Raw genomic sequence first — 13,912 nt, forward strand, 5'->3', positions numbered from 1 at the left:
ATGGTTCAATTCCCAGCACCCTGCTTGGATGCTCACAGTCTCTCAACTCCTATTCCAGAGGTTCTGGTGCCCTCTTCTGGCCTCTGCAGGTACTGCATGCACATGGTACCCAGACATACATGAGGAAGATAAATCTTTGAAAAAAAAAAAAAAAAAAGACACACAGTTTGATGAGCATGGTGGCACACGCCACTAAAGCCAGCACTTGGGAGTCAGACGCAGGCAGATCTCTGAGTTCAAAGCCAGCCTGATCCACAAGGTGAGTTCCAGAGTAGTCAGGACTATAGTGAGACCCTGTATGAAAGAAAAGACACACATTGAAGCCAGAGAGATTGCTGTTCTTCCAGAGGACCTAGGTTCATTCCCAGCACCAACATGGTGGTTCACAACTACCTGTAACCCCATTTCCAGAAAGCCAACTCCGTTTTCTAGACCCCCCAAGGACACTGCATATTCACCTACATGCAGGTACAGTCTTACACACACACACACACACACACACACACACACACGCAGCTGGGTGGTAGTGGTGCACACCTTTAATCCCAGTTTCAGGACAGTCAAGGCTACATAGAGAAACCTTATCTCCAAAACCAAACCAAAAGATAGACATTTCCTGATGCAGTGACCCACACTGTGTGAAACCGGCCCAAGGGAGGCCAAGGAGATAGGGTTCCAAGTTCAAGATCAGCCTGAAACTGCATAGGGAAATTCTGTCTTTTAAAAGAAAGGAAGGAAGGAAGGAAGGAAGGGAGGGAGGGAGGGAGGGAGGGAGGGAGGGAGGGAGGGAGGAAGGAAGGAAGGAAGGGAGGGAGGGAGGAAGAAAAGACACAGTGTAGCTATTGATAGGTATCAGGGTGCCCAGTTGGAAGCCAGGCCAGGAAGGATTTCTGGGGAAGTCATTGCTGAAATCGCCACTCAAGCAACACGACACCAGTACTCAGCCCCTCTACAGGTGAGAGGTCAGCTATGAGAAGTGTAATCCCTGCCCTGGCGAGGGCTCCGGGACCACTCAGCTCCTGCGTACTCCCCTCCTCGCCTGATCATCCCCTCTGTGGTTTCCTCCCATGCCAGTTTGACTTTGGCGACACCATGGTCCACCAGGCCATCCACACCATTGAGTTCTGCCTGGGCTGCATCTCCAACACTGCATCGTACCTGCGGCTCTGGGCCCTCAGCCTGGCCCATGCACGTGAGTGTGCTCTCCCTTTGTCTCCCTCCCTCTCCCCCTCCCCCTTCCCCTCCCTCCCCTCCCCCCCCCCCCCCAGTCCTCTCCTTCCCTGGAAACTCCCTTAGAGTGGTGGGGCTCCCTCAGCACGGAGACACATGAAGGTTCTGGAATCCATCCAGCTCCTGTCTCCAAGAATAGTGTACATAACATGTGTCATGGACTCAGGGTAGCTAGCTGTTTGTAGTGACCCAGCCCAAAGCAGCCAGGGATACAGGGCTCAAGGGACTCAACACAGAAATGGTGGAAGAGCAAACTGCAAGACCCACACCCCTGCCCTTTTGTGAGACTCAATTGCACCTTGTGTCTCCCCGAACCCCAGAGCTCTCGGAAGTACTTTGGACCATGGTGATCCACATCGGCCTGCACGTCCGGAGTTTGGCCGGGGGTCTCGGGCTGTTTTTCATCTTCGCCGCCTTTGCCACTCTGACCGTGGCCATCCTGCTGATCATGGAGGGCCTCTCAGCCTTCCTCCACGCGTTGCGGTTACACTGGTGAGTGGCCAGGGGCAAGTCACACCTTTGCTCACAAAGAGTAGACCATCCTCTTGCTTAGCACCAGAAGTCTGTCCCTTCTCCAGTTCTCACCACAGTATCCTTCCCCCACCTTCCCTGGCACAGAACCCTGAGAAAAGCGCCACAGGAAAGCCCAGCTCGGCTCATGGCTTCCAGGAAAGAAAGGCCCCACCCCTTGCTTCAGTATTCCTCAGTGCTTCTGATTGTGCTTTTAAAGTGGAGGAGGAGTTGTGGTAACAGGTCTTGCTGTTGTTTGTTTATTTGTTTGTTTGTTTAGACAGGGTCTCACTATATAGCTAGGCTGGTCTTGAACTCACAATTCTCCTGCTTCAACTTCTCAAGTGTTAGGATTATAGGCTAAAACTACCATGCACGGCTAGCAGTTCGTTTTGTGTGAGGGTGTTTCTGTTTTGTTCTGGCCTGAGACTCCTGCCTTTAGAGCACTAGACTGGATCCCATCCAGGAACTTCTAGAGCATACTCTATCCCAACTGTCCCTTTACTGGGCCACTGTGCCAGTGGTGCCTTGGTGGGATGCTAGGTACACTAAAGCAGCTTTTCCAAAGGTGTGTACGTGTGTGTGTGTGTGTGTGTGTGTGTGTGTGTGTGTGTGTCTGGGGTATAAGTGTACACATCTGGAGGTCAGAGGACAACTTGCAAAGGTTGGCTCTATCCTTCCACCATGTGGTTCCAAGAGATTGATAGCAAATGCTTTAACCCACTGGGCCACATTGCTAGACTTCTCTCGTATTCATATTTGCTAGGCCTAGCAACTCTGTAATTTAAGAATTCTTTAATACTACAGGATGTTCAGTTAGATTGAGTTTCAGATAAACAGTGAATAATTTTTGTATGAATAGTTATTAAATGTGCCTGAACTGTAATTTCCTAAAGGCCAGGAAGCCTCTGCCTCTTTGGGACTCCATTTGTGCTCCTTTGTGTCCTGTTCCCCATTTCAGGGAAAGGTTAATCCCAGAATCCTGGGAAGCTCTAGGTGACCCCACACTGTGAAGGGATCACGAACTCAGAAAGCCCTGACTGAGGTGATGGTGGTGTGGATGACCTCAGGGTTCCAGAAGGGCTTGGCACAGCCCTGGCCTGAGAAGCCTCCCCTCCATGGCCCACATGGTCCTCCCCTGGCTGCACTGCAAGTTTAAGATCCTGCGCCTGGCTATACAAGCTCTGGGGAGACTTGAGGCATGTTAGGGGTGGGCTGGAGTCCTCCCTCCACAGCTGCTGTAGAAAGCCTGTGCTGCCTCAGCAGAAGCTGTTCTCTCTGAGCTGGCCTCTCCTCCTGACTCCACTTCTCTGCACCCAGTGGTTTGTTTACTGTAAGCCTGGGAGGTTGGGAGTGCAGCATGCTTTCAGCTGCTGCCTTGGCACCCTCTCTTCACTTTATCAGCCAGGCTCCCAGCTGCCGGGGCGGGTGGCAGTGTACTTCCTCAGCCACTCCTTCGAGGGAGTGTCCATGCACCTAGCTCCCCGTGACTCACTTTGTCTCGTCCTCTTGGCCCCCTTGCTTTCATGCTGACATCTGTGTCTCCTGAGCTCTAGATTTGAGAGAAGATCAAGTGCCCACCTCTCCTTAATTGCAGCCTGTGTTAAAGCCTGGTTGTGTGTACACTCACACTCTGGGCACGGTGAGGAGCCATGAAGGTTGGATCAGAACCATCAGGCAGATCGACAAGGCAAGAGCAGTCGTGAGGAGGTTGCCTGGCCGTGGGTCTTACTTTTGTCAGGATCGGAGGCAGTTTGGGATGCCATGTTTTATTGCGAGATCCCCCGTGATTACAGGCTTACCTTTGACCTTTAAGTGACCGTATGCCTTCCTCTACTCTCCTAAAGGAACATGGAGAAGTAGGGTGGTGTGGAGAAGTAGGGTGGTGTGAAAAAGTAGGGTAGTGTGAAACAGGGTGGTGTGAAACAGGATGGTGTGAAGAAGTAGGGTGGTGTGAAGAGGTAGGGTGGTGTGAAGAGGTATGGTGGTGTGAAGTAGGTTCCGACCTCACTGGTGGCTAACCCTGAGCTCTCTGAGTGTGACTTTGTCTCATGTGGAGACAGAAGACGGTAGCCACATGGCAGACCTGGCTGCATGCCCCATAAACAGACATCTTAGGCTGGTAGAGGATGGGGAGACCCTGAAGGAGGCGGTGCTGCCATCTGAATGCTCTTATGCAGTCTGCAAGCACTGGCTTGAATACGTGTCTCACATTATTTGTCTGTATGCTAGTGTAAGTATTGAGTAGAAGAGGAGAATCAGAGGAAGCTTCCTGCAGGTTTCGAAACCCTGGCTTTGGAGGGATAGGTGGCTGCTCAGACATGGCACCACCAAGTTTAATTGGTGCTTGGGCGCCCTCTACTGGCCAAATGCAGAAGTATGCCAAGACCTGGAAGGAGCTGAGCAGCAATAGCCCTTTGGTGAGAGAAGGGAACAGCCCTTGCCGAAACGGTCCAGGGATAATGGTGCTGATTCCTGACACCAGACACAAGCATCTTCACGCCTCTCACATCATCTCTGGCATTTCCCTGATACACAAGTTCTGAGTTTCTTTGGTGGGATTGAGAAGAACATTTGATTTTAATTTGATTTGATAACACAATCCACTAGTCTGAGATCTGTGAAGGTTATAAGGTTAGTGACATTTGAAAATATAGTTTCTTTCTCCTGGGTCGTGTCTCTTCCCACCTACCATGGAAGGTGTGCTTGGTATTCATCCCCACCATGATTAGACAGGAAGCAGGGATCTGGTTGTAACCAGCCATCAAGATGATACATAAGACTGTTGTCACGGGACAAGAGTCCATCCTTGTCCATGCTAGTTGGTGAAACAGGACCGGGGAGCAGGCCTGAGGAACGCTGTGGTACTGAAATAAAAACTCTGGGACAGTAGTCCCAGGCTGACAGTGTTGTCTGATGTCCAAGCCATCAGGTAATGTGAACGGTAGAGGCAGAGCCGAGAAGCAGCCGCTCCAGGCCTCTTCCAAAGCTGCCTCCCTCCACCACACCCCACCAGGAAGGGAAGAGGCCCCTCAACCCCTTCTTCCTTCACCTAGCCCTGAAAAGAATGGACCATGGCAGGAGCACTCATATCTGCCCCCTCAGCCCCGTGCACACACACACACACACACACACACACACACACACACACCCCACGGCTTACTGGCTGGCCTTTGCCAGGAGCTGAAGCTGGCAGAGGTGACAGAGAAGCCCATTTGCCGTCCTGATACTCTTGAGTTGTTGGTTCATTTCAGTAGAACTGAACAGCACAAGCGCTTGCGGGAGTTGGCACATCTCACCCCACAAAGCAACTTTGGGTCTGTTCTTTCTTAGGAAGCACTCATTTCCCTGGCTGGGGGAAGAGGGTGGGGCCAGAGGGAAATTGTTTTCCATCTCTGTACTTGGAGCTTGAGGTGAGGACTCTGGGTGGGAGGTAAAGTCAGATTTGACCTCTAGATAACCTCAAAATGCTGGCCTCGTGTGTGTGTGTGTGTGTGTGTGTGTGTGTGTGTGTTTGTGTGTCTGTGTGTGTCTGTCTGTGTTTGTGTCTGTGTGTCCGTGCACATATCATAAACACTGTGGAAACAACAAAATGTAAAAGATCCAAGATGTTCCTGGTTAGGACTGCCCTGAATTCCTGCTGGCTTGCCCCAGTGGGGTCTTCTCCATCGACCCACACAGCAGAGCTTTCATGGCTCAAGCCAAACAGGCAAGCAGGGCTTTTGCTGAACAGGCTGGGACCCCTTGATCTTCCAAGGAAAACTCAGGATCTGTTTGCCGTGTTTGGAAATTAGAATTGTCTGACTTTGTGATCGAGCAGCCAGGGAGTTGAGACCCGTGACGGCACTCTTGGGCTAAACTGTGTAGAATAAAGAGAGAGGCACAGCTTCGTTCAGTTGTTGGGAAATAGCCATGCTACATGTGAGTGAGGCCTACTCAAACCCAGTGGGAGCAGGAGCAAGCAGGAGGCTAGTTGCCCTCCCCCAGAGCCAGCTGGGACTTAAGAAGGGCTTAGAAGCCAGCTCTGCAGTGGTGGCCCTGGCCCTGGAACCCTGTAGCTGATGTTAGCTCAGAGCTCCTTTGCTGGACTCCATTCCCTGGGAGCCCTTGGGGCCTGGGACTTGCCCCTGCAGGATGTGGGGGCGGGGAACCATAGGATCAGTTCTGCAGCTTCTCCCTACTTCTCACAACAGGAGAGGCCATAGCACTGACGCTATGTCCTCAAGCAGGCACCCTGGAACTGAAGGGGCAGCTGGGATTCTGATCCACCACTGGGCACCTCCTCCTGCCCACCACTGTCGCATTGTAACTAAAGTGAAGGCTGGGCTGTAGAGCTGGGTCAGTCTCCAGGCCGTGAAGCGCCTTGATGCCTTTGTCGTCGTCCCCTCGAGCCCGCCACAGTCCCGTCCCTGTGTGTTCTTGCAAGAGTCACACGGTGCCGAGTGGAAACTATGTTCCAGAGCTGCTCGGCCTTTTTCTCTGAATCACACGTGCCTGTTTCTGCCCATATTTGGTTGTGGTTTGGCTGCTGGGCTGCCGTCCAGGGGAGTGTGCGGGAGGAAACAGGCAGGCAACCCTGACTTTTCCTGCCCCTTTGGGTAGGAAAAGGCCCCAAAGCCCAGCAGGGACTGCTGCCGATCTGCCTGGGAAGACAGTTAAGGCCCTAGTTTTCCCTTTAGTCTCTAGAGAAGAATTCTTTCTCAGATGTTTTTGAGGTTGGAGAATATTTTTGCTTTAAGAAGAATTCCCCTCCACCAGCCTCCCCTTCCTTCCTGAGAGTTTCCTCCTCTGAAGTGATCCCCTTCAACATTTGCTCCCAAGTCTCCTCTCCTTGGTGGCAGGGGGAGGGGGGAGTATGTTTACTCAGAACCTGGAGGCTTCCCTGAGAGGTGGGCTGTGTGAGCTCCTAGCAGGAAGGGATCGGTGGGACTTCATTAGCTTATTGCTGTCACACTGTGCTTTCTGGGCCACTACAGTGTTTAGAGGACAGAGAGAATGAGATGTTAGGACAAACAGACTTACCCAGGCAAACTCTCCTGCCGGCTTTCTGAGGGTGGGCCTGTGGGAAAGGTGCAGCCACTCAAGCCTGGCGACCTGAGTTTGGCCCCCGAACACAGAAGAGGTGGAAGAGAACTGATTCCACGAAGCTTGACCTCTGACCTCCCCTCCTAATAAATTTGAAATGTTATTTTCTTTAAAGATTTATTTTATATATGTGAGTACACTGTCACACACCAGAAGAGGGCATCTGATCCCATTACAGATGGTTGGGAGCCACCATGTGGTTGCTGGGAATTGAACTTGGGACCTGGGAAGAGCAGTCAGTGCTCTTAACCACTGAGCCATCTCTCCAGCTCCCTATTTTTTTATTTTTTAAAACATTTTTATTGCTGGGCAGTGGTGGTGCACGCCTTTAATCCCAGCACTTGGGAGGCAGAGGCAGGTGGATTTCTGAGTTCAAGACCAGCCTGGTCTACAGAGTGAGTTACAGGACAGCCCGGGCTACACAGAGAAACCCTGTCTCGAAAATCCAAAAACAAAAAAAAAAAAAAAAAAAATTATTTATGTGTCTGGGGCAGGGGAGGCGTGGAGACCAGAAGAGTATGTCAAATCTCTAGCAGCTGGAGTTACAGGCAGTTGTGAGCAGCCATGTGGGTGCTGGGAACCGAACTCAAATCCTCAACAAGAGCAGCACGTCTCTAACCACTGAGCCATTTAACCTATTTTATTTTATTTTATTTTATTTTATTTTATTTTATTTTATTTTATTTTATTTTATTTTTGAGAGGGTCTCACTATGTTGCCCTGGCTGGCTACAGATCCCCCTGCCTCTGTCCCCCATAGCTGAAGCATGGGCCACCACACTCACTCGGCCCTATTTCATCTTCCCTGTGAAATGACAGCTTTGCTCTTCTTCTTTCCAGGGTGGAATTCCAGAATAAATTCTACACCGGGACTGGCTTCAAGTTCTTCCCCTTCTCCTTTGAGCATATTCGGGAAGGAAAGTTTGATGAGTGAGTCCCAGGCAGGGTGCATGCCCAGAGCAGCTCTCCTGCCCGCCTCCGCAGTGATTGTCTGTATCTCTCTTGCCTGCTGGTCGTGATCCCTGGATACCTGGGCATGCATTTGTGTTGCCCTGCAACCCCCTGTCCCCGCTGTGACTCACTTAGGTAGTGCTGGCCTTCCCTGGGTCTCTCTACCCCAAGCCTTGTGTGTAACATACAGACTTTCACTTGAGAGCTGAATGACTGTGCCGAGTACCCACCCATTCCCACGGCACCAGCTTGGCCTCCTGGCCTCCAGACAGACAGCCCTGTTCCACCCCTACTAGTGAGCCAACCTGCACGGCCACATGGGGTCACAGAACCCTCAGGATGCAAGGGGTCCCTATTCAGTCTTCTTGGTCAGACCTTGGAGGAGGATGGCAATCTGTTCTCTCCTAGATGGGGACATTGCTTATGGAACATGTCCCACTCCACTAGCAGGGACAGTCAGGAAGATGCTGCTGTCATCCCTTGCCTAGCCCTCTCCAATTAGTATTCAGGAAATTCAGCTGGCCCCATCTGGGCTATCCCAAGGGTCCCAGGATAACCACCACCGTCCCTAACACCCCCCTCCCCAGCCCTGTTGGTACAGCATAGCATCCCTGGGAATGGGAGGGTCTCACAGACTTGCAGCACTGGGCTTCCGGATCTTAGATTCCCTTCTGCCTAGTCTGTGAGTGAATGGGCCTTGCCCAACACTACACCCTAAGGCAGAAGTTAAAATTGGCACTCTCCTAGCGCTTCCCTGAGCCCTTCTGCACTCTGATCATGATGTCCTGAGGCTGTGGTCAGGAAGGTTGGTTCTGCCGGCAGGCCTGCCTTGATCTGCCCACTGAGACTCCCTCCCCAACCCCTACGCTGACCCAGGTTTCAGGAGTGGTGTCCTGGGCAGGGCAGCGCAGTGTCATTTACAGTTTGCTAATTGGAGGTGACAGTTGGGCTGCCTGCGCAGGTGTGGAGACGGACGCTGCCCAGGCCTGCCGAGCCCTGGCCTACCTCCTGTACTGTGGATCTCAGACCCTTCTAATCATGTGCTGACTCCCCCAATTCACTTACTGCCTTCCCTGTGGAGGTAACACTAAATCTGCAAGGCCTATCCCCTCCTCCACCCTGGCGCCCATGAGAGCTGCTCCCCCACTCGCCCAGGCAGGGCTGGCCCAAGGTGACCTTGTCCCAAACCCCTCTGTCCTTTTGTGCCAGGTTTACGTGATGATCTTTGCTCTGTTTACAGAGAGGCCTGTGGCAGAGCTCTTTGCAGGGCCCCTGCCCAAGGCCTTCTGTTCAGACATTCTTATCTGGAATAAAGTGTGTTTGACTCTCACAAAAGCTGCCTGTCTCTGAGTGGGGACAGGAGGGGTGGCGGGGGGGGGGGGGGGCTGTCACTCTAGCTCCGAGCCTGTTTGGTGCCCACACCCTCTTCCTCCTGCCAGCATTTCTGTTTCTCTTCCTGATCTGAGGCCACAGTTGCCACGGCCCTGGCTGGGCAGTGAGTCTGTGAAATTAGCACCTTATCTCAAGTCGCCCAGGCACCTTCCCACTACTGTGAGCCAAGTTAACTTTGCATAGCTTGGGCAGTCTTTATCTCCCTTCCCTTCCCTGTGTATCCCAACCGGAGAAGGGGCCCTGGGTGATTGGCCCGACTCTCTCCAAGTGCGTTCTCCATGGCCTGGCTATTTTGAGCCTGAGTGCCTTTGGCCTTGGTGTAAGTAGAGGCTTGGCAGGCTCATCAGGGCAGCTGGAGAATGTGACATGCTGAAGTAGCAAGCTAAGGGCTAGAGAACCAGGAGACTATGCAGGGAGATGACTGGGTGGGGAGGCCACGTCCCTTCTCTGAGACATACACATTCTTTCTCTGCCCTGCCCCTGTGCGCGCGCGCGCGCACACACACACACACACACACACACACAGGGTTGATTTATGGCACAGGAATGTAACACCTGCTTCTCACAAGGACAGGGAGAGGCTGGGACATCCTGTTCATTCCATCATCTTAGCCCACCCTAACCTAAACCCCTCTCTCCCAACCAGCAGGTCACTTCCCCCTAGAGCAGTGCTCCCCAACTCCATCTTTAAATGAAAGCCCCAAAGGGAACTCTGATCTTCTTGCTTACAGGGAGGCCTAACAAATAGCCAAGTCAAGAATCCAGGATCAAATCCTAATTTACAGTCAGCCAAGTTTAGACAAAGAGGCCAAGGTAATTAATTCTCTGCAGAGAGAACAGAGCATGACACTCTATGCCTGTAGTCCCGGCCCTCTAGGGGTAGATACAGGACTGGGAGTTCAAGACCAGCCTGAACTACATGAGACCCAGTTTCCAAAACAACACAACAAAAACCCCTTTGTTTTCATTATCTAGAACTAACACAACTGAACGTCCACCTGCAGGGAACACACGTATGGATTGCTCCTTAACTGTAACAAAAATAAAACACCGAGCCCGGGCCTGGGAGCCCACGATTTAAGGGTCTAGAACAGAAGGATCCTGAGTTTAAAGCCAGCAAATGCTGTTTAACTAGGTCATATCTTATCAACCATAAATTAATTAATTATTAAAATTTTAAATTAAATTTAAAAATTAAAAGTAGATCACAGACCTACATGGAAGAGTTAACGCTATAAAAATTCAAGTGGCCTTCGAGCTGAGTGAGTCTCTCGTGTGAGTAGCAAGATAAAAACACAGACGTTAGCCTTCAAACTGCTGGTAAGCTTTTGTGATTGAAGGGGCAGAACCAAAGCGCCTGGAGATAGAGAAAGATAGCAAAAAGGTCACAACCAGATGCCCAGGCGGTCTGAGCTGTGCCAGTCAAGGAAAGGGTGAAAGGCCTCCCAAAGACTGGAGAAGGCAAAGGATACGAGATGCCCAGCCATCGCCAAGGAGTGTGGGACGCAGCTGCAGGATCTGTTCACTGATTCTCTGGCCCACACGTCCCTCCCACAGAAGATAGGCTCTTTGTAAAGATGAAAGGTTGCTCTCCTTCCCTTTCTTTACAAAAGAAAAGGGGTGCCCCCCTCATGCCTGTAGTTCCTGAAACTTGGAGTTGAAGCCAGAAGGAGTAGCGTTGAAGGTCATTCTCACCCTTGGCTGCAGAGTGAGTTTGAAGCCAACCTGAGCTACATGAGACACTGTCAAAAATTGTTTTAAAAATCTGGCACGCTGTTGGCAGGCTGTAGCCAGGGGGCAGACGTCCTCCCTCACAACGGGTCTCTGGCCTGTAGAGTACAGCTTCAGTTTGTACTGTGCACACCAGAGCCACACCTGGGTTTAGTGACCAGTTGGTGGCTGGTGTGTGTGTGTGGGGGGGGGCGTGTTTCCGAGTATCTGGTTGGTCTCTGGTAGCCAGGACAGCCATGTCTACAGTGACCAGCCATGTAGAGGGTACTCAGCCTTACCCAATAACACGTTTGTAACTGAATACGGTGTTTTCAATTTGTACAGAATAGTTAGAATATTCTATTAAAGTTGTGAAACACACACACACACACACACAAAAATCTGGCACGATGTCTTAGCAGGTCAAAGCACTCTTTGCACAAACTTAATGACCCGTTAGACTCCCAGACTCCAAGTAAAGTCTGGGAAGTCTTGGTCTTGGGAAGACTAAGTCCAGAGATCAATACTGGATCTCTTCCTCTGTTGCTCTCTGCCTTATTCGAGCCTCCCTGTCTGGCATGCTTGAGACAGAGTTTTGTCATATCGCTGGTTGGCTCTGAACTCACAGATGCATAGGTATGCCCCACCATGCCTGAGTAAAGTACACACCTGGAAAACTTGTTAGTTTATGTCTTAGTTACCTCTCTGCTGCTGTATACCCACCCTAGCTGAAATCAACGTACTGAAAAGTTTGCTCGGCTACATTCCTGAGGGAGAACTCCCTAATGGCGGGAGGTGAGGCAGCGGAAGGCCAGAGCCTGTCTTTGACCATAACCCGGAAGCAAAGAGGGCAAACTAAAGCGGACTAAGACTGTAATATACTCTCATCAACTCCTGAAGCAGAGGTTGTCACCTTCCTACTGCAACCATCCTGTTGTGGTGACCCCCAACCATACTTTTATTGCTCCATAACTATCATTTTGCTACTGTTATGGATTGCAATATAAATATCTGTGTTTTCCAGTGGTCTAAGGCGACCCCTGTGAAAGGATCAGTTGACAATCCCCAAAGGGTCGCGACCCACAGGTTGAGAAAGTACTGACCTAAATGTTCTCTAACCTCCCCCAAACAATAACACTAATCCAGAACCAGGCGTTGTAATACATGCATCTACAGAGGCCATTTCTCATTTAAACCACCACAGTATATAATCTGAATCAAGCAAGTAAGAGAAGGGAGAGGCCTAAGACGTCCTTGGAAAGAAATTGCTCCGCTGTCTGGCTGATCAGAGTGGAGAGATAGAGCACAGTCCTTAGCTAGGCTGAGTTCTCAAAATCCAGAAGCTTCCGGTTTCCTCCAGCCCGCTGAAGATGGGATGACCTGGGCTGGAATGTGTGGAAAGTTAGGGGTGAGGAACAGGCTTCCTGTGCCTGTTTCTAAGGCGCGTGTTCTTTTTCCTCTACAATTTTCAAACGCCACCCTCAGATCCTGGAACAAGCTTTAGAGATGGCAGCCGCAGATCTCCTGGAAGGCCCAAGCTTCTTCACAGCAGCGGGGACAAATCCATCGCCTTCAGTGATGGTACCAGCTGTTTTCCCCCCACCCCCGGTGAGATGTAGCATCTTCAAACCCACCTACAGGGGCAGCGCCCAGCCTACCCAAATCATGTGCTGGGTGTAGGCTGCCCCCTGGTGGCCACACAGGGAAAGAAAGTCTCAAGCTTCACACCAAATGGTTAATGAAGGCTGAAATGTAGCAGGCCTTTCAGGGCAGGGCAGAGAGAATTCTGGAGTTGTTCTGGAGTGCGTAGGCAGAGAGACAGGATGGTCAGAGACAAAACCAAACAACAACAAAACAAAAAAATCCCCAGAGCTGGAGAGCAGGCTGAGACACAACCAGCTCACTTCACGCATTAGTGAAAAGAGCGGTAACACCTGTCACACACAAAATGTACTCAAGCCCTATTGATAAAGTGACTTCTATCTATGCCAGCACTGGAGGAGCAACCTACATGCTAGCACTCAGGAAGTAGTGGCAAAAATTTGAGACCAACTTCATCAACATAGAAACTTCCAGGCATGCGGGTCTATTTAATGAGATCAAAAAAGAAAAAGAGAAAGAAAAGAAGAAACAGAAGCAAAAACAACAACAAAACCCCATGACACGCTCTTTGTTTTTTTTTTATTTTATTTTTCAAGACAGGGTTTCACTGTGTCGTCCTTGCTGTGCTGTTCTGGAACTCACTGTGCCTGGGACTCAGAGATCCACCTGCCTCGGCATCCTGATTACTGGGATTAAAGGAGCGCACCACCACTGTCCAGCTGGTGGTACATCCTTTCAACCCCAACACTTAGGAAGCAAAGCTCTGTGGAATCAATGCCAGCCTGCACACAGTGAACTCTATGCTATCCAGAGCTGCATGGTGAAACCGTTGTCTAAAAAAAAGGTGTGTGTGTGGGGGGGGGAACTAAAGAAGAGATGGTTCAGTATTTAAGAGCACTGGCTGCTCATCTTCCAGAGGACCTAGAATCTATTCCTGGCACCCACATCATGCCTTACAAACCTCTGTAACTCAAGTCCCAGGGGATCTGTAGTCCTTTTCTGGTCTTGCAGGTGCCAGGCAAGCATGTGGTACATAGATATATATGGGGCAAAACACCCATAGATAGTTAGTTAGTTAGTTAGTTAGTTAGTTAGTTAGTTAGTTAAAAACAGGCCGTCCATCCCTAGTAACCCACTTTAGTGCACCTGTACACATGCCATGATTGATGTGTAAAGGTCAGAGGTCAACTTTCAAGAACCAGTTTCCTTCCTCCTCTGCCATCCTGTGTCCCAGGGATTAAATTCGGGTCGTCAGGCTTTGTGGCAAGTGCATTTGTCTGCTGAGCCATCTTACTCTGTCTTACCTACCAGTTTTTGAGGTTTGTTCTTGTTCAGGCTGGTCTTAAACTCCTGGGATCAAACTACTATCAGCATACAAGTCCATAAACCTACTGAAACTTCCCTGTTCTTTTTTTTTTTTTTTTTTTTTTTTT

At 50.6% G+C, this 13,912-nt stretch overlaps 1 protein-coding gene across 3 annotated transcripts in view; it reads left to right on the forward strand.

Moving 5' to 3' along the window:
• The window catches only part of Atp6v0a1 (ATPase H+ transporting V0 subunit a1), a 55,127-nt gene extending 46,017 nt beyond the window's left edge, over nucleotides 1–9,110 (forward strand). For all 3 annotated transcript variants that reach the window (XM_028780611.1, XM_028780612.1, XM_028780613.1), the window contains 3 exons: nucleotides 1,075–1,192; nucleotides 1,551–1,722; nucleotides 7,665–9,110. In XM_028780611.1, coding sequence (XP_028636444.1) covers nucleotides 1,075–1,192; nucleotides 1,551–1,722; nucleotides 7,665–7,758 — 384 coding nt within the window. In that variant the 3' untranslated portion in view covers nucleotides 7,759–9,110. The remainder of the gene's footprint in view (nucleotides 1–1,074; nucleotides 1,193–1,550; nucleotides 1,723–7,664) is intronic.
• Nucleotides 9,111–13,912: the final 4,802 nt, after the last annotated feature.

Source organism: Grammomys surdaster, unplaced genomic scaffold, assembly GCF_004785775.1.
Source record: "Grammomys surdaster isolate TR1022 unplaced genomic scaffold, NIH_TR_1.0 371, whole genome shotgun sequence".
Classification (NCBI taxonomy): domain Eukaryota; kingdom Metazoa; phylum Chordata; class Mammalia; order Rodentia; family Muridae; genus Grammomys; species Grammomys surdaster.